The sequence below is a fragment of the Cololabis saira genome, chromosome 10 (assembly GCF_033807715.1).
Source record: "Cololabis saira isolate AMF1-May2022 chromosome 10, fColSai1.1, whole genome shotgun sequence".
Classification (NCBI taxonomy): Eukaryota; Metazoa; Chordata; class Actinopteri; order Beloniformes; family Belonidae; genus Cololabis; species Cololabis saira.
This window is the reverse complement of record NC_084596.1, coordinates 32493328-32517642: the sequence shown is the minus strand read 5'-3', so window position 1 is coordinate 32517642 and position 24315 is coordinate 32493328. Positions and strand designations below refer to the sequence as shown.

General features: G+C 42.2%; 1 protein-coding gene across 1 annotated transcript; it reads right to left on the bottom strand.

The window, feature by feature from the left end:
* Positions 1–1082: 1082 nt before the first annotated feature.
* zgc:153115 (uncharacterized protein LOC768186 homolog) lies at positions 1083–8729 on the bottom strand. Its single transcript, XM_061732578.1, has 2 exons — positions 7976–8729; positions 1083–5896 (listed from the first exon to the last, which is right to left on the bottom strand). Exons 1-2 carry the CDS (start codon positions 8442–8444, stop codon positions 5667–5669), a joined length of 699 nt encoding a protein of 232 aa, XP_061588562.1. The 5' UTR covers positions 8445–8729; the 3' UTR covers positions 1083–5666.
* Positions 8730–24315: the final 15586 nt, after the last annotated feature.

Below are 24315 nucleotides of genomic sequence, written 5' to 3'. Positions count from 1 at the left end.
GATGATGAGAATAAGAATTCCTTTACTCGTCTCACAGTGCAGACATTTTTGTGTCACAACAGCGGCAAGAGAGAAAGTACCCAAATAGTAACAAGAAAAATAATACTAACATTAATATAAACACTGTATATAGTGTAATATATGATGAGGAAACAGGAAGAGTCTGGGATGGAGACAAAACCGAAGACAGCCGTGTAGCAGAACTGGATGACACAAGACTCTGACAGGTCACAGGTCATAGCTGAAATAGTTAAAATACTTTGTTTTAGTGCTTTTAAATCTTTTGTAACTGAAGGGAATATCCACGTATGGGCCTTGTCTCATACACATTGTCACATTTTTGGGACATTCACCGTTCTTTCATACATATATACAGACAATAATACCAACACACACATCGTAGTCCGGATTGGGATTTTGTTTTCTCCTCGTGCTATATTTCAGCACGTTTCTGATCGACTGCAGTATTTTAGCATTACACTGTCTTGTGAAAAAACTTTGCAACCAGATTTTGATTCTGTGAAGTATTAATATAGTGTTGGTATTGATAAAGTTGCTTGATCAACTACAAGACTCTCTGCCACAAATTTGGCTAAATACTGATGGAGAGAGAATAATTTCAATTAAACAATGACCTTTTCATCAATTAATTTAGCGAGGAAAATAAATTGATCAAATATCCAAGTCCAAATGCTGTGTAAGTGTCCCTCTCTTCAGTGAATACTCCATGTTACGGAGGACCACGCGTTTCCCCCAAGCCTGTGATTTGAAACCCAAACCATGAAAATCTCCACCGTTAACTGGGCGAGTTGACTTTATGTGAACTGGCCCGCTACTTGAAAGCAGCGCCAGGATCTCAGAGGCGTTTACACGCTTCAAGTCTGCGGCTCACATGAACTCTCGGTGAAGTTCAGATACAGCCCAGGGTGAATTACTGAGTCACCCCGTCATTTGTTTTTTAGGAGAAGAAAAACTATGTCACTCGAAGCCTCGGGTCAAAACCAAGTTGTACTTTTTTTAAAACAATTCTACTGAATTTGTCTTACTGTACTTAGAAGAAAACACACAAAAAACATGAGCAATAAACTTCAGAATTTTTATTTCAAATTAAAAAAGAATGGTAAAGCAAACACTGGAACCAATATTAGTACTGTCCCGTATCATAAGAGGAGTTATGAAAAGAACAACTTAACCACACAAATGATACATTTCTGATATGTAATAAATTAATCAGCAAAACAAAAGAAATAGGTTTACAAGTCGGTGTTGCCCAGGAAATATTGGAACTCCAATCCTCAAAATGTAAAACACCTGAGAATATAAATATCAAAACAGCTTGATGCAGCAATTATTTTGATCCATAGCTCCTCCTATTTAACTCAACAAAAGCTTCCATAAGAGGATCTTAAAAATTACGCTATAGAAAAGTTTGCGCTCAATTAAAAAAAAAAAGAAAAAGAGAGAAAGAATCTGTACAATGTGCATATCTGAATTAGTGTGGTCAAGAGAATTGTTTGTCTTCCTTGGTGGAGCAGAGCAGCAAAACAAAACCCAAACTGGATCCCGCTCTGCCGTCAACAAGCCACATGCGATATGAACAAAAGCAACCGAATAAAACGTTTCAATCGTCTAAACTGAAATGACAGTTCATTTTAATGCCCCTTTTCAGCAGTTGGGTTTAACCCTTCTTTAGAAGAAGAAGAAGAAGCTGTAGCCAAAACCTGTCTCTTAGCAACAGAGGTTCACTGCAGTCAGTAAAGGTACCGCTGCCACACAGGTAGTAATGATGCTGCGTATCGAGTAAGGACAGGAGTAAATAACAGATCCTGTAGCTGGAAAAAAAAAACAAAAACAGAAACCCAAGCTTTGAGGATTTCCAAAACTTTCTGAGAAGGTTGGATGGAATCTGTAGATACTGCAAAGAAAATAAAACCCATGAGGTATGTCTTGTGATATAGCTTTGAATGTCCGTCTCTTCCAACTGTGAGTAGATGGAAGCAAATATTTCCATTTGAAAACAAAAGAGAAAAAGTATATTGTTTACTTTGTTAGACAGTCCGTGTGTTCCGGGTCACTGCCAGCAGCGACCAGAAAGCTTCTGTATCTGGTGGAGAGATGAGTACAAAACTGAAGCGTTGCGTTCGCTTCAGTGCGTTCAGTTCCCGTGAAAACGAAACCAACGTTGAACTGCTGAAAGAGGAAGACACCTGCAGTTGCTCTGTGATCTTAGGTTAAAAGAGACAGATCTGGGAACAACTATGAAACAATCCATTGTGAAAAAAAAAAGTAAAAAAGAAAAAAAAAGAAAGAAAAAAAAGGGGGGTCCTGGATAACTAAGCAAACACTAAAGAAACAAAACTAATATATAAGAGCAAAAACTACCCATTTCAAAGATCATGCTTTCTAAACCAAAAGGAGAAGGTAGTTTTTACAAACCATTGGTTATTAACAAAACATGTTCCACAGTCCTTGCTTGTAGAAACACAGTAACAGTGCAAGCCATTACACTCTTCACCCAAATACACCTTTCAGAAAAAGTGCCAAATTGCATGAGTTTCTGTAATGCACCCACGAGGAGGGACACACACCTACAATATGATCCAGCTGTAAACACGGTGCAAAGTAGTTATGACATGGTTTAAGGCTTTCAGAGGTTCCTGAAGAAGTGTTCACTGAGATAAAGAAATGTGTCCAAACAGTGTGGGGATCATTAAAAGAGAGATCGTCTATAATCAGACCTAAACGCCAGCTGTCACCGTGGTGGATCCTGACCAGGTTTGATAAACATGAGTGTTGAGCCACCATTTCTAAATTTCACGATGACTAGTCAACAATTTTTTTGGGAAGACTAAAAGGTTCCTCGTTGGTTCCTGATGGTTTTTCTTGTCACATTTGGACGTGATAACATCCAAATGCCACACCTCCGCATGGAGCAGCCACAGTAATTGGGCTGAGTCTGCGATTCAAACATCCATGAACCGATTTTAATTACCCTAAAAAAGGGCTGCTTCTGTTTGTTTTCCCCCGGTGCCACATTACACGTTCACCTGCGGTTGGAAAAGCCACCAGGAACACCTGATCCACAAAGGTCCACACACTCTACCACCTGGCTCCACATCCAAGAGGAGTCAAGAAATTGGGAGAGCTTTTACTTTGAAGGCAGCAGGCTTAAAAAAATAGAAGCGAGGGGCTCAATTCATGATTAGTCATGTCAACCCCATCCCTCCTCCAAACGATACAAACAAGGAAAAAGAAATGTTATTTCAATCCATACACACTTTTCCCATTTCTGTCACTAATCATTAAAAAAGAAAATCACACACAGACTCACAGGCAATGCCAATCTACCAAGCATGTTACCCCTTCATCACATGTATTACTTATGCTGCTAGTAGCATTACCATTGTTCTACATTAAAAGCTTAAAGCTTATATACATTTGCATCAACATTAGACATAATACTGCTGCGTATTATGTATCAGCATTTCAAGGATGATAACTAATCTAACCTTAAGAATGGTGTGCAAACTGCTCCTCTACAGTGAAATTTGATCCACTTTCTGACAAAATGAATATTTGATCTATAGTTGAACTGAGTATAAAACACAACTTCCTCAACAATGACAGTTACTAATGGAAAAACAAAATAATAAAAGGAATGTGTCACCACTGAACCATAGAATAAGGAAAAGGAAAAGAAGAAGAAAATAAAGACAAACTTCTAGTCACTGCCTGGCTACCTAATATCACAACATTAATATTGGTAAATAAATGGTATTGAAGAGCACAACAATCAACTAATAAACCACAATAAACCAAAGGTTTTGGCTGATGATAGGTGTACACATTTTTTTTCTTCTTTTTTTCGTTTTTTCATTTTTACTAAAAATGTGGAAAATTCCTGAAAGTAGTGAAAGTGTTTCAGTCTGAGGCAATGAGGTTATATTGAGGGTTGGGTGCATCTTATCAGCTGAATTATCTGTGCTGCCATAAACGTGTCATAAACAATGAGGTATTTTGTGATTCATTTTTGGTTTACAAAACAAAACATAAAACAACAATATAGATGTTATTTGTTGCATCAGCGGTGTTTGTTTTTAATATTGTGGTATTAGGCTTATTTCAGGACTATTTTATGGCATTTTTTTTTTTTAGAACTGACATCTTTGATTATTGTGATGTTCCTTGAAATATCTGGTAGGCGTTTTTAATTCAATTATTAAAAAAAGAAAAAGGTTTCTTGATTCAAAATGACTACACTGTATTTTTTAATTCATTCCTACACCAATCTGTGGCAAGTCTATCTTCATATTTACTTTCTTTCCTTGCATGTATTACTTTTCCATGCAGTGATTCTTGTTTTTTTGTCGTTTTTCCTTCTCCATCATAACTGTCTAACTTTGTTGAAGCGTCCTAACACACTTAAAGGCTCGCTGAAGCATAGGGCTGGGCAATATGGCCAAAAAGAGAGATACACTTCTAAAACTCCAAACGGAGCGGCAGTGCAGGGTTTATATCTGCATCTCCTACAAATATTTACTATTGTTTATAATAGTATATGCATTTAGCTTGCTGTCAATCAGCGTCAGCGGTAAGCATCTATTTCCTATGATCTTTTCTTATACATGGTATTATATCACATCTGAATTCCCATGAAAGCCATTTGTAATTTACATGTTTTTCTCTGTTCATGCCATCAACCAGTTATGAGTCAGAAACACCGACTGAAGCACCCGTTAAGACAACAAATTAACCAGCAGTCACTGATTTTACAAATGCAGCGCTGCCTGAGAAAATCCCTTTTGAAATCATCTGCATTTTGATTTCAGCTGGTTAGACGTAAAATAACTGAGGACGTTAGGTTACACGAGCCCAGAGGCGGGCGGCTGGTCGCCCGGAGACACGCAGGTGAGGCAGGAAAGCTAAAGTTGTTTTAGGGACACTTACAAAGGAATTTAGCCACGCTTTGTCCAACGTGCTGCTACATTTCGCTACACTAGTTGATTTATTGAGAAAAAAAAAAGATGCAGACAAAGCTTCCAAGTTAGCAAAAGTGAGGAGGAGTCGTGAGTCGCCTTTCCTGGTTCTAACTACAGGAGGCGGGTTGGGGGCGGGGCCTTGCAGTGACTGACACTGGCGCGTCGCTACGGGGAGATGGATGCTGACATTTACGTATCGTCTGATTTCTCCTGAAACAAATACAGATCCTAATCCAAAGTCACATACTGCCCAGCCCTACTCTAGCATGGCATTGTGTAAACACCACACGTGCACTTTGACACATGCACCACGGGGGACGCCAATGGAAATGCGGCAAGTCCAAAGTGTTGTGTTCAGGAAATAACTGGAATGAAAAGGCATATTACTTATACTTCTGCTTTTTAATCTGAACAGTAGCTATACTGAGAAGTGGTCAAATTTCTCATCTGTGTGAATGCAGAGGTGACACCTCCCCCCGACCCCCATGCACACACACACACACACACACAACATCCAGCTCTGCGTGCTGACCCGTGTTTGTGCACGTTTGAGTACAACACTGCGAGGCGGAAACCTTAATAGTGGATTTCATTTTAGTTGGGCAAATTGAAAATGGTGTGACTTTCTGTACTTCTGTCTACCGTAGCTACGAGACCAAATCTGCGTCCCCAACGCCTCTAACCGCGTTAGTTGGAAGGTGAGCGGGAGCCTTTGTTGCGCTTCAACATGGAGGGCTGGAAGTCAGGATGGCGGCGGGCGTGCTTGATCAGGTGGTCGCTGCGCATGAAGCGCTTGTCGCACAGTGGGCAGAGGAAGCGTTTTTCCCCGGTGTGGGTCCGTTTGTGGCGGGCGAGCTCATCAGAGCGGGCGAACTTCTTTGCACAGTCGGGCCAGATGCACGGGAAGGGTCTCTCGCCTGTGACAGAGTAGAGACATCCACAACCACTTTAGCAGTGAAAATTAAACTCAAATAAATAAATCATGAAAATGCAGCACAGTGACCGTCATCATCAATGGTCTTGATGATCTTTTGTAGATCACCTGACAAACGTAATTTGCTTTAAAACATGAAGGAGAAAGAAAAAATAAACCTGTACCTTCAGGTGACATTTGTTAATTGTCTAATCCCAAAATGTTTAATAACTCAAGTGAAAATAAGAAGAAAACCATAATAAAATACTGTTCTACGCATCCATGAGAACATCTGATCAATTATGAAAATAGCTGATTAAAAAAAGCCTTGCAAATGAGTTGATCCTTCAAACGCCATTTTTATCCCCCTTGATCGTAAGTGTCACGCTAATATATATACACCGGTATTTAAATGCATATAGGACCTAAAATGTTTTGTCTAAATATGATGTCAGAGCTCCCATATGCAATGGATAAAAGTACAAACTGAAACTCCACCCTGAACTTGCACCAGGACAGAAGGAGACAACTGTCCACTGTGGATTTCTGTTACATGTGAATATTCACTTGTTCACAGATAAATACACCCCCCAAAAATATTAAAGCTTCAGATGCTCAGGATTAGTGTGTCTAAGCTACATCTCTCCCTAATGAGCTGCAGGCAGCACCAGTCGAGCCCCGGATCAGCGAGTGGGAGCTGGTGCCTCTTTCCAAGATCACAAAGCCTGCTGGCCACGTTGTTGCCGCTGAACTCCCGTGGGCGTTCCCACCCGAGTGCCTTTGAGCCGCTTCCTGCCCTTAATCCGTGTGCGCCTGCTCAGTGGCTCAGTGGCCCTACACACATCATTAACCCCCCTTATTTGTAGAAAAGGAGAAGGGAGAAGAAAAAAAAACAACACGAGAGTTCTGGCTCATTTGAGGCGCACTATCTCCCCGAGTTGAAGCCGGAGCTGCGGCTCCGCCCGGGGAGACAGGACCCGCATCCCGCCCGGGGCTGCGGGACACGCGGGGACCAGGCGGGACCGGCACCGGGGAAAGTCGGGCTGGTGGGTCGGTGTTTGCACGTAGATCAGTGGTCAGGTAGACGGGCTGCACTTGCCGAGGTCTCATCTGAAGACTGATTTATGAGTATATAATAATGTATGAGTATATTATGATATGTAGTATATTTATACTACTATAAATAGAGGTATGGGTAGCATATATTATACATTATTTACTTAACATCTAATAATGTACTCTATAATATCCAATGTTATTATTTTCTAATGTTTTATTGTATTTCTATGTTCTTATGTTTTTATATTTTTGTCATTTTATTGGATTCTGCCTTTTAATTCTGCCTTGTAAAAGCACCTTGTAACTGTGTTTGGAAAGGTGCTATACAAATAAAGCTTATTATTAATATTATTATAATAGAGTCGTTGCAAACTATTTTGCTCAAAAGTGGAACAGATCTGGTGATAGTAGCAAATATTGTTACTTAAGATGTGGATAGTTTTGGTTGGTTACTTAATCTTTTATTTTTGTTTCAATTTATTATTTCAGGAATTCTAGTGAATGTTTTTCACCCTTTTTGAGTTGTATTATTGTAATCTTTGTATGTCTATGTGTCGACCCCAGGAAGAATACATTTATGGGTCAGCGTTTAGGCTGATTTATGGTTCCGCGTTACACCAACGCAGAGCCTACGCCGTAAGGTACGCGGCGATGCGCTCCGTACGGTGCGCGTCGCCGCGTACCCTACGCCGTACCCCACGGCGTCGATTTAACGCAGAACCATAATTAAGGCTTTACGTTCATTTCATATGCAAATCCAGAGGGAAGGAAGACTTCCGTCACAGGTTGTACCGTCCGGCCCAGTTCTTTTGTTACTTCACTTCTTTGTCCCCTGAGGGGGGTAGTAGTTTTCACATCACCCTACCAAACCCGCGCTAAATATCTAAATATGACCCCGATCCCCCAGCAGAAGTTATTACAACAATCCCCGCAAACACCGACCCGCTAGCTCGATATCCCCGCCTGGCGGGGCCGCCGGCGGCGGCGGCGGGCGGAGCTGAACTGAACCGGCCGCCTGTCTCACCTGTGTGTGTCCGCACGTGCGCCTTCAGGTGCGAGGACTTCCCGTAGACCCGGTCGCAGCCCTTGAACGTGCACTGGTGCCGCTTGACGAGGGCCCGCGGGCCCGGCCCCCCTGGCGGGGCCGCCCCCCCGGGGCCCGGCACCGGCGTGGCGGACGGGGTGCGGGTCGGCGTGGTTGGGTCGGACAGCGTGGTGTAGCCGCTCTCGCCGCCGCACGACGAGTTGCTGCTCTCCGAGTGGGCCGACATGGGCCGGAAGCGGCCGTGCAGGTCGGTGAGGATGCCGGCCACCGTCATCATGTTGCTGCCCTCCAGCCGCAGCGTGTCCCGCACCTCCCGGTCCTCGCGGTCCTCGGGCAGCGGGAGGAGGGCGGGGGCCGGGCCGGGGCCGGGGCGGTGCAGCACCGGCCCGCTGGAGATCGACACCAGGCACTCGGCGGCGAAGTAGTCCGAGGAGGCGGTGATGGACATGCTGGTTCTGCTGAGGAAGGACTGGACTGGGGGAATGTGCGGGCCGGGTCGGGCCGGGTCTGCTCCGCCTCGCTCCTCAAACTCGACGAGAAACCAGTCCCGTCTCCGCCATGCGGGGAGTTAGAACTAAAGTGTGGGGAAACTAACACAAAACCGAACTGGAAAAGAATATAAGGTGGTGCTAGAGGAGCGACCGCCACGAAGCCAGCGCGTGTTCCCGTCTCGTGTGACGGCTCATTGTGTCTGGGGCTCCGCGAAAGCCGGTCCAACCCACGCCCCCCGGTCCGGACCCGCGGCGCGTTCAGGGCCCGCCCGGGAAAACCAGCCTCGCCCCTGCAGCACGACATAGACGTAGAAACGTAGACGCCCCATGGAGCTGCTGCGATACGTCAACGTCGCCGCCATATTGGATGTGGCAAGACTGCGCTGTAAACTAATACAAGTGAATTGTAGTAAAGTTTTTTGATTGATTGATTGAAGAATTTATTAGAAGAATTGCATAGGATCAGGTACAGTTTCATGACAGTACAGATTCACTGATACAAAGTCAACTAAAAGGCATTATTCCAAGAAAGCATTACACTTGTTTACATTGGAGACCTTTTTTAACTCATATAACGTTGAATGACATACAGGTAAGAAGCAGTACTTTGTAGGGAAGATTGTAAAAAAAAAAAGAAAAGGGGGGAATTACTGTTATTTTGCAGCGAGAGAGACTAAAAAGGTGATGAGACAAATAGAATAAGCTAGGTAATACAAAACAAAAGCAGAAAACAAAACAAAAGCAAAAACAAGAAGCAATAATCAGAAAGAACAGCGGGATGTGCAGTAGAGGCTTTGATTTTCCCAGTTACGAGTAGCAGCCTCCTGTAGGTGGCTTTTTAGGGCAGACTTGAAGGAGATTAGGGATTTGCTCTCTTTTATGGCTGTCGGTAAGTAAGTAGTAAAGTAATTTTCATAAAGCGCCTTTCTACAAAGATATTTACGTTTTACGTCTCATTTATTTTACTACCTTGTTCTCTATAGCTGATATAACATGAATTACTCCTATGTGGGATCAATAAAGTTCTTATTGTTGTCATCTGAGAAAATTAAATATATTATATTTGGTGCCTAACTGTTTCCCTAAGTATATTAGTGCATGTGTGAATGAATAAATGAGACGTAAAACGTAAATGTCTTTGTAGAAAGGCGCTTTATGAAAATAAGTCCCTTTACTTGTATTAGTTTACAGCGCAGTCTTGCCACATCCAATATGGCGGCGACGTTGACGTACGGCTCAGCGCTCGATGGGGCGTCTACGTTTATATGTCTATGCACGACAACCTCTCCTTCCTGTAGCTATATCATTATTTATAATTACTTTTATGACGTTGCAGTTACTCTTTTTACAGTCAGGTAAGATATAAAGTCAACGTACTGCGCGGCATTTTATACGTAATTTGTGAATTTAGCCAAGTCGTATTTTCCAATTGTATACGTAACATTAGATTTCGTATATTTTTTATATATTTTTATATTTTTTTTAAATAAAGTAACCTTATTACAATTCTTCAGTGTGTGTAAATGCACCAAGCAACAAGCACGGGCGTGGACCGCGCGGCGGCGCAGCGTGGAAAGAAGGTGGCACTGTGTAGCAGTTTAATGATGGGGGAAGGAGATGGGGATGAAAAGCCTGTCGGGTAATTTAGTCTGTTTTCATGTTTTGGTGCAGCCGGAGACAGGAAGACGTGGCTGATTGTAAATCATTAAGGAAAAAAATCGTCACTAAAGTGTTAAAACTCAACCTTTTTCACATGTTTATATCCACAGGAAACAGACAACTGATGCCTCGCCTCAATCTGCAGGCTTTGCTCTGCTATATTTCTCCTTTAAAAGTTTATAGATGAGCTTTTGAAACCACAGATGTGATATGGCTCGTTGATTATGGTTATATTGATGTGTGTGTAAGTGAGTAAGAGAAAGAGTCAGAGTCAGAGTCATTTTTATTGTCCCTCGAGGGGAAATTCATTTAGCAGTATGGGAAACAGTCATCATACAAAGACAGACATACAAATAAGAACAAATAAAACATTAAAACATGACATAGTAACCATAATAAATGAGTAAAAGCAGAAGTGCTTCCAGCAGTGCAGGCAGAATGATAAAAATGTATTAAAAATATTAAAATGTATGTGAATTGATCATTTTAACAGCGGTTGGTATAAAAGAAAATGTATACCTATTGCTATTGGCCTTGGGAAGCCTATAGCGCCGCCCAGAAGGGAGAAGGACAAACTCTTCTGACAGGTTCAACAAAGAGCTTGTTTATCCTATATTCAAGTATATCCATTTTACTTGGAGGCATTTTGGATGTGCAAACATTAACACTTGTGATTTGCTTATCATGCTATTCTGTTTTGCATATAGTGGCAATAAAAAGTATGTGAACCCCTGGAATTACCTAGTTTTCTGCATTGAATTTACATTTTGCCATTTATATAGCGTCTATTACAACATAAGTTGTCTCTAAGCGCTTTCCAGAGACCAGAACATGACCCCCGAGCAATTATTACATAAACATAACATAAACAATGCCCCTAAGAATTCCCTTAGTGGGAGAAATACCTTAAGGCAAACAGTGGCAAGAAAGAACTCCCCTTTAGGATGGAAGAAACCTGGACCAGGACCTGGATCATAAGGGGGGACCCTCCTGCCAGAGGCCAATCTAAACTGATCTAAATACAATAATAGACCGGCACAATGAGAGACACAATGTTCTTACGCTGAAAGCACACAAACATTTATAATTTCTCTGTCTTTATTCGACGCATCCTTTAAACATTGATAGTAAGCAAGTGCAGCCTCTCGTTAGCAGCTAGTGGAGCCTCCGTTATCTCTGGATAAGACCTGCAAAACATTCAGGAAGATTTTTATTCAAGATTCAAGAGGGGTTTATTGTCATTCCAGCCATATACACAGTACACAGTGCAATGAAATAACGTTTCCTGAGAAGTGTCAGTGCAAACAAACATCAATAACATAGCACAGCATGGGACAACAACAACAATACAACAACAATAAACCAAAATGCTACATGTTTATGAGATAACACTTGTGTCCAGGCACATTTGTAAGATGTTAGGTGTAGATGGCTCATGTGAGGTCATTCCACAGCATCGCTACAGGTTGAAGTTTGGGCCAATCTGACAGCAAGATCTTCATTTTTGAAGTCATTCTGTAGTGATTTAATTGTAATACCTGAGGTCCAAAGGTGTCAAAAGTATTCACATTCATTACTCAGGTAGAAGTATAGATACTAGAGTTTAAAAATACTCCTGTAGAAGTTGAAGTATCAACTCAAGTTTTTTACTCAAGTAAAAGTATAAAAGTACTGGTTTCAAAACTACTTAAAGTATAAAAGTAAAAGTAATGTAAGGGGTAAAAAAGCCATTAAGGACAAAAGCCATTGAAAATGAATGCATCTTAGTATAATGCAAATATATTAAAGAACCATATATGTGTACTATTGAGCATTAACATGTGTTTCAGATAGCAGGAGATATGATGACTAGTTGCCTATAAGTATTGTAATGGTGCAAAAAGTCAAACTTCAGAGGCATGTTATCATTTATCCTAACCTTTATTGGAATGTACATCCAAGTTTAGTTGCAGGAAAGGCCGAAATGAAATAGAGTAACGAGGCTGTTTTTAAAATGTAAGGAGTAAAAAGTACAGATAATTGTGTGAAAATGTAAGGAGTAAAAGTAAAAAGTCAAAATTTCTTCTTAAGTAAGGTAACAAAGTATTTGTACTTTGTTACTTGACACCTCTGCTGAGGTCATGCTTCTGCTGCCCCACCCAGCTTCTACTAACATTATACCAGTATAATAATTACGTCATTAATTATCTATTAATTATCTATATATATTTTGATCAACTTGGGAATCAATTTTCTCCTCAGTGATGGTAAGTGGTTCCGGCCCAGAGGCACTGAGGCAAGCCCAAATCATGATGCTCCCCCCACCATCCTTCACCTTTGGGATGCTGCTCTGGTGCTAAGTTGGGCCCTTTTTGCACTAAAAATAGTGCAAAATAATAATAATGTATCCTGTTGTAATAATACAGCTTTTGTTTAATCAACCCACAAAATATTTTCCGAGTGATCCTGTGCGTCGCCAAGGTGACCTTTGGCAAACGTCATGTGGACAGCGATTATTTTTAAAGCTGCAGCTTCTTCCTGTTCAGTGACTTTATGTACGGTGCTCTAATGAACAGCTCCAGGGATGTTTGCAGGTCTGTAGCTGTTACTCATGGGTTCTTTACCTCATTGAATATTCTCCTTTGTACCTCATGATCCGTAAACGTAAGATGTTTGTGTCTTTTAACAAAGTGTCTGTAAATCTCACCTCCTAACTGAATTGGTGGAACACAGACTTTGTGACGTGGATGAAGTACAGGTCACGTTTCATAGTAAATTAATGAAACAAGTGATTTCCAAGGGGTTCCCTTAGGTTCTTGCAGGTGTTCTTGTTTTCCCAATCTTCTTAAAATATAACTCAGCCGTCTAATAATTGTCTAATAATTCTCAGATGAGCAGATTACATTTTTTTAACATCCCTGAAGCAGACCTTCTCTGCAGGTTTGGTCCATGTCGGTCCAAGTCCGTGTCTTATGCTCCATGTTTTTGGAGAGCCAACACCATCTCAAACGATTGGCTCAGCATATGTTTGTAGCTCCAGCCTGGACGGTATTTCCTGATTGGTTGCCGTGAGCAGCACGGGAGATTGTGGCAGCCCACACACAAGCCCGCTCATTCAGTGGCTGTGAACAGAGCCGGGCTTTCATCTCACTTCTACATGCGAAGGTTCTCATGAAGCAAAACTTGTGTGGACCCCGGGCTGCTATGGCTGTGTCGCTGATACTGCTCACTCGTGCACGTGCTATTCTCATTTTTCTCCTGCTCCATGGTAAGATTTGTGATTTGTTTCATTGTGTCAATTTGATTTGGGAATTTACAACGTGCACTGAAATCAGAGATTACATGTTTGGCAGCTGATGCTCAGTCCTAAAGTTTGACAAGCTTTCCTTACAAAGGTTTGTCATCTTGTATATCATTTTTGTCATATTGAGCAGTCTGTTCAGCAGGTGACTGCCTTCAGGTGGAACCGGATCCTTGTGAATCAGGCTGTGCTGGTAAGATTCGGGTTTGCCACTCAGCACCACAGATTAGATGCATGTTTGTGCACGAGTTAGGCATGTTTTTTTTTCATCCTCTTCTCAGATTTTAATTGCACATTATTACACGCTCACAGGGTTTCCTGGGCCTGATTTGCCGCATCACCAGAGTGTGAGGTACACCTACAGGTATCGGACGTCCACCACCACCACCCTGCGGGGCTCCGGGGCGGGCAGGAGTGGACTGGCTCTGGACTGTGTGGTCGACATCGACAGGGTCTCCGAGTGTCACCTAATGATGCAGGTCAGCTGTGTGGAGCTGTTGGAGGTTGGTTATCTGCTGCACATGCTATAATTGTGGTTTCATGTGCTCGCCCGTCCAACAGATAAGGAACGCACAGATCAAACGCCTCTCCCCTCAGAGGGAACATTCAGTGCTGAGTTTAAAGACTTTGAGGTAACGCCCCATGCTCATCTTTTCCTTCTTTTTACACTCGTTTCTATCACAAGTCAACTCTCATTTCTCTGAATGAGTTACTCAGCTGAGACGCTCCGTTTGTATGTGTTCTCTGGTGGCGGGGCGGGAGGGGCTCATCTGGTGTTTTTGTTTCCCAGGGAGTCGCTGGAGAGAAAGCGCCTCAAGTTCTCTCTCCGGGGGGGAAAGGTCACGGCCCTCTGTCTTCAGGAGGGGGAGCAGGTGTGGGCCTTAAACATTAAAAGGGCTTTACTGAGCATGCTCCAGACCTCCCTCGTCGTCACTAAGGTCAAGGAAGAAAAGGAGGTGGGCTGATGGAGACAATATTCTCTCTAGAACCATAAAAACAAAAGAAAAGTTTCAGAATAACACAACTGGGTTTTTTTTTTGACAGTATAAACCACATCCACCAGTTATTGTAGGCTTGTTTACCAGACTGATCCTTGATGTCCCTTCCACAGACTGATATCCACGGTACCTGCAGCAGCCGGTATGAGCGGCGAGGAGCTGTGCTGATGAAGACCAGAGATCTCAAACGCTGCCAGCAGTCCAGGCTGGACAACTTCTGGCCTCATTCAGTAACTTTAGCTGACGACACGGTGAGCTTGAGGACTCTCTGTCTGTCTTCCTTCAGCTCAAACTTATAAAAACATAAACCTTTGAGGCGTGACAGCTATAATTAGTGCATGTGAAATCCATATCATGTTTGAGATGACTACAGCAAGAACTAATATTAAAAAGAGATGTACATCAATTAAAGCTAGAGAAATTTGGAATAGTTGTGATAACGACCTAAAAATGTGCAGCTCTATCTTCAAGTTTAAGGAAATGTTTAAAGAAAATACTGTAAATAAATATAAAACACTATAATTAATTATAAAGTATATTATCAAAAACATTCTAGAATGTGAAACGTCAATTTTATATTTTGTCTTACTTATTTTTGTCTTCTTTATGTATTGTTTGTTTCCACGGAGCAATGCTATTGTCTCCTATTTAAGCTGATCATAAGATAAAAAAAGGGTAGGCACTATAAGCTACGGCTTCAGCCTACACCTTTTCGGCAAAAGAAATGTTTATTTTACCTTTTCATCTTGTTTTGTAAAAAAGTGTGTACAAGCCGAAATAAAAGATTCATTCATTCATTCATTCATTCATTCATTCATTCATTCATTCATTCATTCATTCATTCATTCATTCATTCATTCATTCATTCATTCATTCATTCATTCATATCGAGACCATTCATTCATTCCAGCTGTTTTCTTGGCCAGTCCTTTCAGATGGAGCTGCACTGTGTGCAGCGGCAGGGAGGGGCGATGATGGAGGAGGTCAACTGTACTGAAGTCGTGTCCGTGGAAACCTGGTCTGGGACTCCAGGGGTGGTGAAGACTCAGACCACGTCCACGCTGGTCCTGCTCAGAGCCCAGCCGGGAGGTCCATTAGCTGCTCCGTTAGAGCCTCCCAGTACCGCCGTGCTGACCGGCCTGCAGTTTGAGGACGAAGAAGCTTCAGCGCCGGGAAACACCGGACCATCCACCCTGCAGAGAGTTGCTCAGACTGTCAGAGTGTTGTGCAGCCTCAGCGCAGACCCACAGCTGGTAGGAAACTAATGACGCAGATTCCAATCAGCTATTTACTTTATTTAAAGTAAGGTTTACTTTACCGACAGTATACTTCATCTGCAGCTTCGTTCAAGGTTCCTCGTTGCAGTGAATATGAAAAGCATCATACAGCCTTTACTCAGATCACTTAGGCATGTTTATATTAGTGAATCATGTCTCAATTTCATCTAATCCTCCCGAGGAAGTTAATCTCACCCAGTCTGGCGACTTTCATCAGAGTCTGCATGTACAGGAGGTTTCTCAGAGCCCCAGTCGGCAGAGGTGTCAAGTAACAAAGTACAAATACTTCGTTACCTTACTTAAGTAGAAATTTTGGTTATCTATACTTCACTGGAGTAATTATTTTTCAGACGACTTTTTACTTTTACTCCTTACATTTTCACGCAATTATCTGTACTTTTTACTCCTTACATTTTAAAAACAGCCTCGTTACTCTATTTCATTTCGGCCTTTAAAAAAAAAACTATCCAGTTAAATTGCTCCATCCGGATAGAGTGAATTTGGTTGTGGTTGTTTCAGATGTTCTTGTCCAGTTTTGTTTTTACATCCGTTCCCTCAGATTCCTGCAACTAAACTTGGATGTACATTCCAATAAAGATTAGGATAAATGATAACATGCCTCTGAAGTTTGACTTTTTGCACCATTACAATACTTATAGGCAACTAGTCATCATATCTTCTGCTCTCTGAAACACATGTTAATGCTCAATAGTACACATATATGGTTCTTTAATATATTTGCATTATACTAAGATGCATTCATTTTCAATGGCTTTTATCCTTAATGGCTTTTTTCCCCCTTATATTACATTTACTTTTATACTTTAAGTAGTTTTGAAACCAGTACTTTTATACTTTTACTTGAGTAAAAAACTTGAGTTGATACTTCAACTTCTACAGGAGTATTTTTAAACTCTAGTATCTATACTTCTACCTGAGTAATGAATGTGAATACTTTTGACACCTCTGCCAGTCGGACCCAGAGACCAAAGGGATATTGACCTGATTTGTTTGACGCTGACAACTTAAGCTGCTAAAGGTGTTTGTGTTTTTGTCGTGTCTGCTCCAAGGTTTCACGAGAGCTGCTTCAGCTGGTGCTGCAGCTGAAAGGCCTGACGCTGTCTCAGCTCCAGACGCTCTGGGAAGAAGCATCTTTCAAGTGCCGCAATGACTGGTCAGTGTTTCCCCAAGGCCCTAAAGCTGATCACTTCTCTCCCCCGTTAGTCCTTCAAGTCTGGATTCATATAGGATTAATTACTAAAGGTACAGTTAAAAAGATGAAAATATATAACTCCTGATAATGTCAGCAACAGAGGACAGAAGTCAGTAGTGAGACATCACTCACAGGAACCCATCACACAGGAGACGACAGGTTTGCACCCTTTATCTGCAAAAATGAACACATTCTCTTATTAAACACAAAAGTCATGGAAATACTGAATCATCCATTGAGATGGGAAAGGTTAAATGGATGATGCAGACATCACAAAAATATCTGATGGTTTGTCAACCAGCGCCTGTGGATCAGTGGGCGGAGCTGGTTGCGCTCCAGCGGGGAGGTCGTTGGATTGATCCCTAACTAATCACTTGTCGAAATGAACCCTGCATTGACCCCAACGTGCTCATGGGGGAATACGTTTAAAAATCTGCTGTATATAGGTTAAAGAGTAGCTATATAAAGTTACCGTTTAGCAGATACTTGGTGAACGTTCATGTCCCATCAAGGAAATGATCTGGGCCATAACTCAACTACAAACTACAAGTTTAGCACTAAACAAAAGACATGCAACATGTTAATGAGGTAGCTTCAGCTGTAGCTGCTGGTCGGCGGTTGCTTTTGATTTTGTGTGTTTCCAGACAGCTTCCAGTTCTCATTATTGTTCTGAGTTAAGCTGCGTTTTGACAACATGTGGATCTTGTAAAGAGTTCAATATTCACTTGGTCACAGCTGCTTTAAAACCCACAATTTCTTCTTCTTTTTATCACGTGTTGTATGGTCCGAGCAAGCCAAATGTATCATTTTTAATTATGGTTTCATGGTTTAGATCCTGCTTGGTACTTTTTGATGCCTTAGAAAGATCTAGACCAGGGGTCTACCAAAACCCAACCCAAAATGTTGAAAGAGCCATATTGGACCAAAAACACAAAAAACAAATATGTCTGGAGCCGCAAAAAATCAAAAGTCTTGTATAAGCCTTAGAATGAAGGCAAATGGCAAAATGTCGAGAAAAAAGTCGAAATGTTGAGAAAAAAGTTGAAATGTCGAGAAAAAAGTAAAAATTTAGAGAAAAGGTTGAAATGTCAAGATTAATGTTGTAGTACAATCTCGAGAAAAAAGTTGAAATGTCGAGAAAAAAGTCAAAATTTAGAGAAAAAGGTTGAAATGTCAAGATTAATGTTGAAGTACAATCTCGACAAAAAAGTCAAAATGTCGAGAAAAAAGTTGAAATGTCTAGAAAAAAGTCAAAATTTAGAGAAAAAGGTCGAAATGTCGAGATTAATGTTGAAGTACAATCTCAACAAAAAAGTCAAAATGTCGAGATTAAAAAGGAAAGGAAAAAGGAAGAAAAAAGGAGAAAAAAGAAGAAAAATAGAAAAAAAGGAAAAAAAAGAAAGAAAGAACAAAAGAGAAAAAAAAAGAAAAAAAGGAAAAAAAAGGTCAAACATTTTTGAAAAAGCTCCAGGAGCCACTAGGCTCTAGAGCCGTGGGTTGCCGACCCCCGATCTAGACGATGCATTTCTCTCTCTTTTTATTCTTATAGGACTTATCTGCTCCAGCTTTGCAAGACAGCAATGCAGTTGATTTCCTAAAAAAAAAAGTTCTTGTGTAAAAAGTTCTTGTGTACTCTGCTCCATAACAAGTTTCTTGTAATCCGCTGCTGTGTACCAAATTAAACCACAACATTTTACAGTCTCATGACGAAGCGTTCCAGACTGCAGAGAACCGATCACGATGTCCCTGAACTGTTTTGACAGGCAGCCGTTGCTGGATGGGTTAATGGCGTGTGGATCTGAGAGCTGCATCGTTCTCCTGACTGACCTCATAAGGGACAAAGAACTGGAGGAGGGGCAGGCCCTCTCCTTCCTCACCGCCGCGGCCCTCATCCCTCATCCCTCACCGCGGATCATCAGCTCCATTACTGTAGGACGACTACCCGCCTCTCCTATCCAAGCATAGATAAGATGTTTTAGTGAAACTGCAATCTGCTGTGTATATCAGGCCTTGCTGGATGTCCCAGGGCTGCGGTCCCAGGTGCTGCTGGCTGGATCGTCCCTGGTCTATCAACTGTGCCACAGGACTCAAGCCTCCAGCTCTGAGCTACCTCAAGTGCAAGGTTTCCTCCAGACTCTTGAGAAGACCCTGAGCGAGGGCTGCGAGGGAGGAGAGCCTGGTCGAGTCGGGGAGGTACTGGAGCTTTGGTCCGGAGTCAGTGTTCATATCATCTACAGGACTGTCTCAGAAAATTAGAATATTGTGATAAAGTCCTTTATTTTCTGTAATGCAATTAAAAAAACAAAAATGTCATACATTCTGGATTCATTACAAATCAACTGAAATATTTCAAGCCTTTTATTATTTTAATATTGCTGATTATGGCTTAAAGTTTAAGATTAAGATTCCCAGAATATTCAAATTTTTTGAGATAGGATATTTGAGTTTTCTTAAGCTGTAAGCCATGATCAGCAATATTAAAATAATAAAAGGCTTGCAATATTTCAGTTGATTTGTAATGAATCCAGAATGTATGACATTTTTGCATTACAGAAAATAAAGGACTTTATCACAATATTCTAATTTTCTGAGACAGTCCTGTACATTTCATGCTGCTAACTTTGGATGCTACATGTTGTCCAACAGCTTTTCTATGTACTGAAATCGGTGGGAAATGCTGGTTTGTCGGCCCCCGCCTTCATCCCTCTGTTGAATCTCTGCATCCTGGGCCGAGCCACCCGGCTGGAGCTGAAGCTCGCCGGCATCCAAGCTTTCAGGCGGTTCCCCTGCTCCGCTGATGTGAGTTACTCCTGAAACTTCAGAGACAAGCTAGTCGCAAAACGTGACGTCCACCGTGGATAATCTCTGTTAGATCCACAGGGATTTTACTACTCTCAGGTTAACGATCTTAGGATATCTTGCTAGACGACAGAGCGTCTGCATTAGGCGATCATTGACGCATGATGAGTTTAGGTGGATGTGAGGAGATGAGTGGGAACCTGAAGGCAGTTACTGACAGCGGTTTCCTCCCGTCAGCGCTCCGTGCTGTTGCAGCTGTACGGCTCTTCCCAGGAGGACCCCGAGGTCAGGATCGCTGCATACCAGCAGCTCATGCTCTGCCCCGGCCCGGCCGTGTTTGAAGTGGTGAAAGCAACGCTCGCTCGCGAGACATCCAGCCAAGGTCAGATGTATACCTTTCTTGGTGTGAAAGACACGGCCATGATAGGGATGGGCGGTATGGACTAAAAAATGTATCACGATAATTTCTGGTATTTATCCCGATAATGATAAAAATGACGATAAAAAAAATACCAATTCAACTCCACCTTTGTAACTATAAATCTATCACCACATTCAGTCTTTGGAGCCCCCAAAACACTGCTCTAAAAGATACTAAATGCTACTAAACTACACAAATTAAATTGAATGAATAAAAAACAATTAAATTAGTACACCTGTACTGCAAAACTGTAATGACTCAGATCCGCCATGTTTGTTACACAAATTTATCCTTCTTTCTTTCTTTCTTTCTTTCTTTCTTTCTTTCTTTCTTTCTTTCTTTCTTTCTTTCTTTCTTTCTTTCTTTCTTTCTTTCTTTCTTTCTTTCTTTCTTTCTTGCTCATTTCTTTCTTTCTTTCTTTCTTTCTTTCTTTCTTTCTTTCTTTCTTTCTTTCTTTCTTCCTTTCTTTCTTTCTTGCTCATTTCTTTCTTTCTTTCTTTCTTTCTTTCTTTCTTTCTTTCTGGCTCATTTCTTTCTTTCTTTCTTTCTTTCTTTCTTTCAGGCTCATATCCATCCATCCATCCATCCATCCATCCATCCATCCATCCATCCATCCATCCATCCATCCATCCATCCATCCATCCATCCATCCATCCATCCATCCTTCCTTCCTTCCTTCCTTCCTTCCTTCCTTCCTTCCTTCCTTCCTTCCTTCCTTCCTTCCTTCCTTCCTTCCTTCCTTCCTTCCTTCCTTCCTTCCTTCCTTCCTTCCTTCCTTCCTTCCTTCCTTCCTTCCTTCACGTACGTTGTGCGTCGATTTAACACAGAACCATAAATCAGCTTCACACAAAAACGTCATCAACGGGAATTTATCGTTTTTACCGCGAGATGACAAATTCTTAGCGTGGGGAATTTTTTTGACGGTATATCGTCAACTGTAAAATATCACCCATTCCTAGGCCATGACACGTCCCACCGGTGGAGAGGCTCAGCTGGAGCAGCAAGGATACTTAACTCTGATAATGACGGCGCTGGAGGAGGAATATTTAGGAGCAAGTAACTGTAGACATTTCTCAGAGGATGTGCATCATCCTACTTGTCTTCTCATGATTTTTCAGTGGGCTCATTTGTGTGGAGTCATCTGACGGGCGTCCTGCGGAGCGAGGACCCCATGAAGCAGGCCTTCATCCAGTCCATGCCTGACGACATTGTCAGCCAGGATTTTGAGAAAGACTTTTTAAAATACTCCTCCTATTCAGAACACACCTTCGGCTCAGGTGACTGGCCTTCAGAGAAGACACAAGACTGTTTTATGAACAGATTATGAACTGAATCTCACATGAATGCAACACTTGTCTTTTATCCGTTTCAGGCGTTGGTGTAAAAAATGTGGAAACGTCGCTAATTTTCTCTCCAAAGTCGTTTCTGCCCAGATCTGCCTCCGCCAACGTGACGGTGTATTTCCACGGCAGAGCCCACAACCTCCTGGATGTGAGCTGGACTTAGATTATCAGAACCTTTTACAAGTTGAAAAGTCGTGTCCAGAGCTGACATTTCTCCTCCCAACTTAGGTGGAACTTCATATCGACAACTTTGAACCCCTTCTGAAGAGCATCTTTGGTGACCTGACGGAAAAGGAAAATGGAAAACCCACGGCGAGAACGAGTGGAAAAAGAAAAGCAGAGGATGGACGCGGGACAGAAAAGGAGGGGTGTTTGTCCAGCAGCTACCTGAACCGGGCCAGGGCCATGGTAAGGTCTCTGTGGTGGAGGCAGCACGGACACCGGGTGATGGTCTGAGCTGGGAGCACCAGGCTCACACGGTCCTGCCAGAGGAGATCACACAAATTGTGATCAATTGTCAGAATAGTTGTGAGTTTTTCCAGATCAAAAGTTTTTTTTATACAGGACTGTCTCAGAAAATTAGAATATTGTGATAAAATTCTTTATTTTCTGTAATGCAATTAAAAAAACTAAAATGTCATACATTCTGGATTCATTACAAATCAACTGAAATATTGCAAGCCTTTTATTATTTTAATATTGCTGATTATGGTTTACAGTTTAAGATTAAGATTCCCAGAATATTCTAATTTTTTGAGATAGGATATTTGAGTTTTCTTAAGCTGTAAACCATGATCAGCAATATTAAAATAATAAAAGGCTTGCAATATTTCAGTTGATTTGTAATGAATCCAGAATGTATGAAATTTTTGCATTACACAAAATAAAGGACTTTATCACAATATTCAAATTTTCTGAGACAGTCCTGTAGATAACCAGCATGTCCCGCTGCAGCAGGGCTCAGAGAAACCAGACTAAGACAGACAGGAAACTCACTTTAGATATATTTGTCTAGTTTTTTCTTTTAGGAGACAAAGGCTCAGCAGCACTGGTGTTATTGATCTTTACATTTGGAGGAAGCTGAGCCTGAACGATGATGGTGTCGGTGGCACCAACCTCCTCTCAGTACTTTTATTTATGTTCCTGTAGATTTCTTGATCAAAGCTAACGTTAGAACCGGTCCTAATATGAGTGGAAATACAGAACATCTTAAAGGAATTACAGTTTTTCAGTCCCCATTGCATTCGCCCCTTCGGATAGGTGGGGGTCCTTTAAGCGGACCCTTTCCACCAGATCTACGAGGTGTCCACTTCCTCCTAGGACCGTGCATGCACGGGCACATCTTCCTGAAGTATTCCTGGATATTCATTGCTTTGTCTTGGATAGTGGGTTGAGGCTCTCTTGTCCCCAACCCCCTTCTTGTGTTGATCTTTGGACAGAAGAACCTCCACGAAGAGCTTAGTGAGTTATTTTCTTGTATTCTTGTATTTTCTGTTGACATCAGCAGATTGCATCTCCTTCTCTGACCAGATTATCAGACCAGCAGGGCATCTGATTACTAGAAAGGCATAACATATTAATTGCTCTAACTGGAATCCATCCGACTGGCTCTTCTGAGTCTGTCTTACCTTGCGGGGCATCTGGTTGTGGCTTTTACGAGCCTTTTGCTTGTTGGACACAAAGTTATTTGTTCTGAACATCTGGTTTATTTATTTCTGGTAATTTCAGCCCTTTCATTTGCAATCTTCTTACCTCTTTTGACACCACTGAAATGCACGACAGTCCGGTATTGTTGCTGTCTAACCTGCTGGGGCACTGCCTCACGCTTGACATGCGCCTTGATGGCCGTGGCGCATGATGCAAAATTCATCCCAAGCGGATTTCAGTACCGTGCAACCCAATCATAATCCAATCATAGTACTACTAAAAACCAATGTGTTGATATCATTTATAGTCCGATCCTCTCCATAGTCATGTGATGCTAAATCAGATAGAAGCAGCTTCACTGAGGAATGCTGCAGATGCCGGCTGGCTTGAATCTTCACTGCAGTCCAGCTCCTCCATCCTGACGTGAGCAGGAAGACGCCTTCAGCACAACTCAGCTGAAAGTCAGCCGAGGGCAGGAAAACGAATGGCTATGAGCCAAAAGAGAGAAAGAAACAGAGAGTTAATAACCAGGAAATAACACATACATGATAAGCAAGATGGTGCATCATGGGAGGTCCCCCAGCAGTGTAGCCCTTAAACAAAATAACTGTCCTACTTGATGGTAACTTGTGGATTTGGCTTCGACTGGCCTCTTGTTTGTCCTGTTGATGGTTACAGTAACAGGTCTGAGCATCGTCCACGTTTGCAGCATCAAGTCGTCCAGACAATCGGCGTAGAGGAGCTCTTACCCCATATACACTGTACAGGTTAAACACCTGGCGTCTGTGCTTCTCTGTTCCAGTTGTTGGGGAGACGGAACCAGGCGGAGAACAGGCCCAAGTGTTGGGTCGGCGTGAAGGTGTTTGGCAACGAGCTCAGCGTGTTCACCTGCGACGACATTTACAACCAAGTGGGCCAGATCTCCCTCAGCGCGGCTGGGCTGGCTGTGAAGCTGCTCAAGGTAGGAGGGTTGTTGCTCCGCGCTGCTGTTCTCCTCCATCACCCCCCTCAGTCTCCCTCCCTCTCCGTCCTGCAGGGTCACGAGGTGCAGCTGAGCCACCGGGCCGTGCCGCTGATGGAGCGGCTGGTTCTACCCTCTCTGTCGGGTTTACCCCTCACGCTCAGCGTCAACATGACCTCCATCCTGTCCCTGCGCCTGAAGGGCGGTGTCGACTACAGGGACGTGTCTCA

What these genes read in the sequence shown, in the direction of transcription:
- zgc:153115 (XM_061732578.1), bottom strand. Translation starts at nt 8,444, where the DNA reads ATGTCCATCACCGCCTCCTCGGACTACTTCGCCGCCGAGTGCCTGGTG. An exon ending in GCACGTGCGGACACACACAG is followed by an intron (nt 5,897 to 7,975) that starts GTGAGACAGGCG and finishes ACTCTGTCACAG; the next exon opens with GCGAGAGACCCTTCCCGTGC.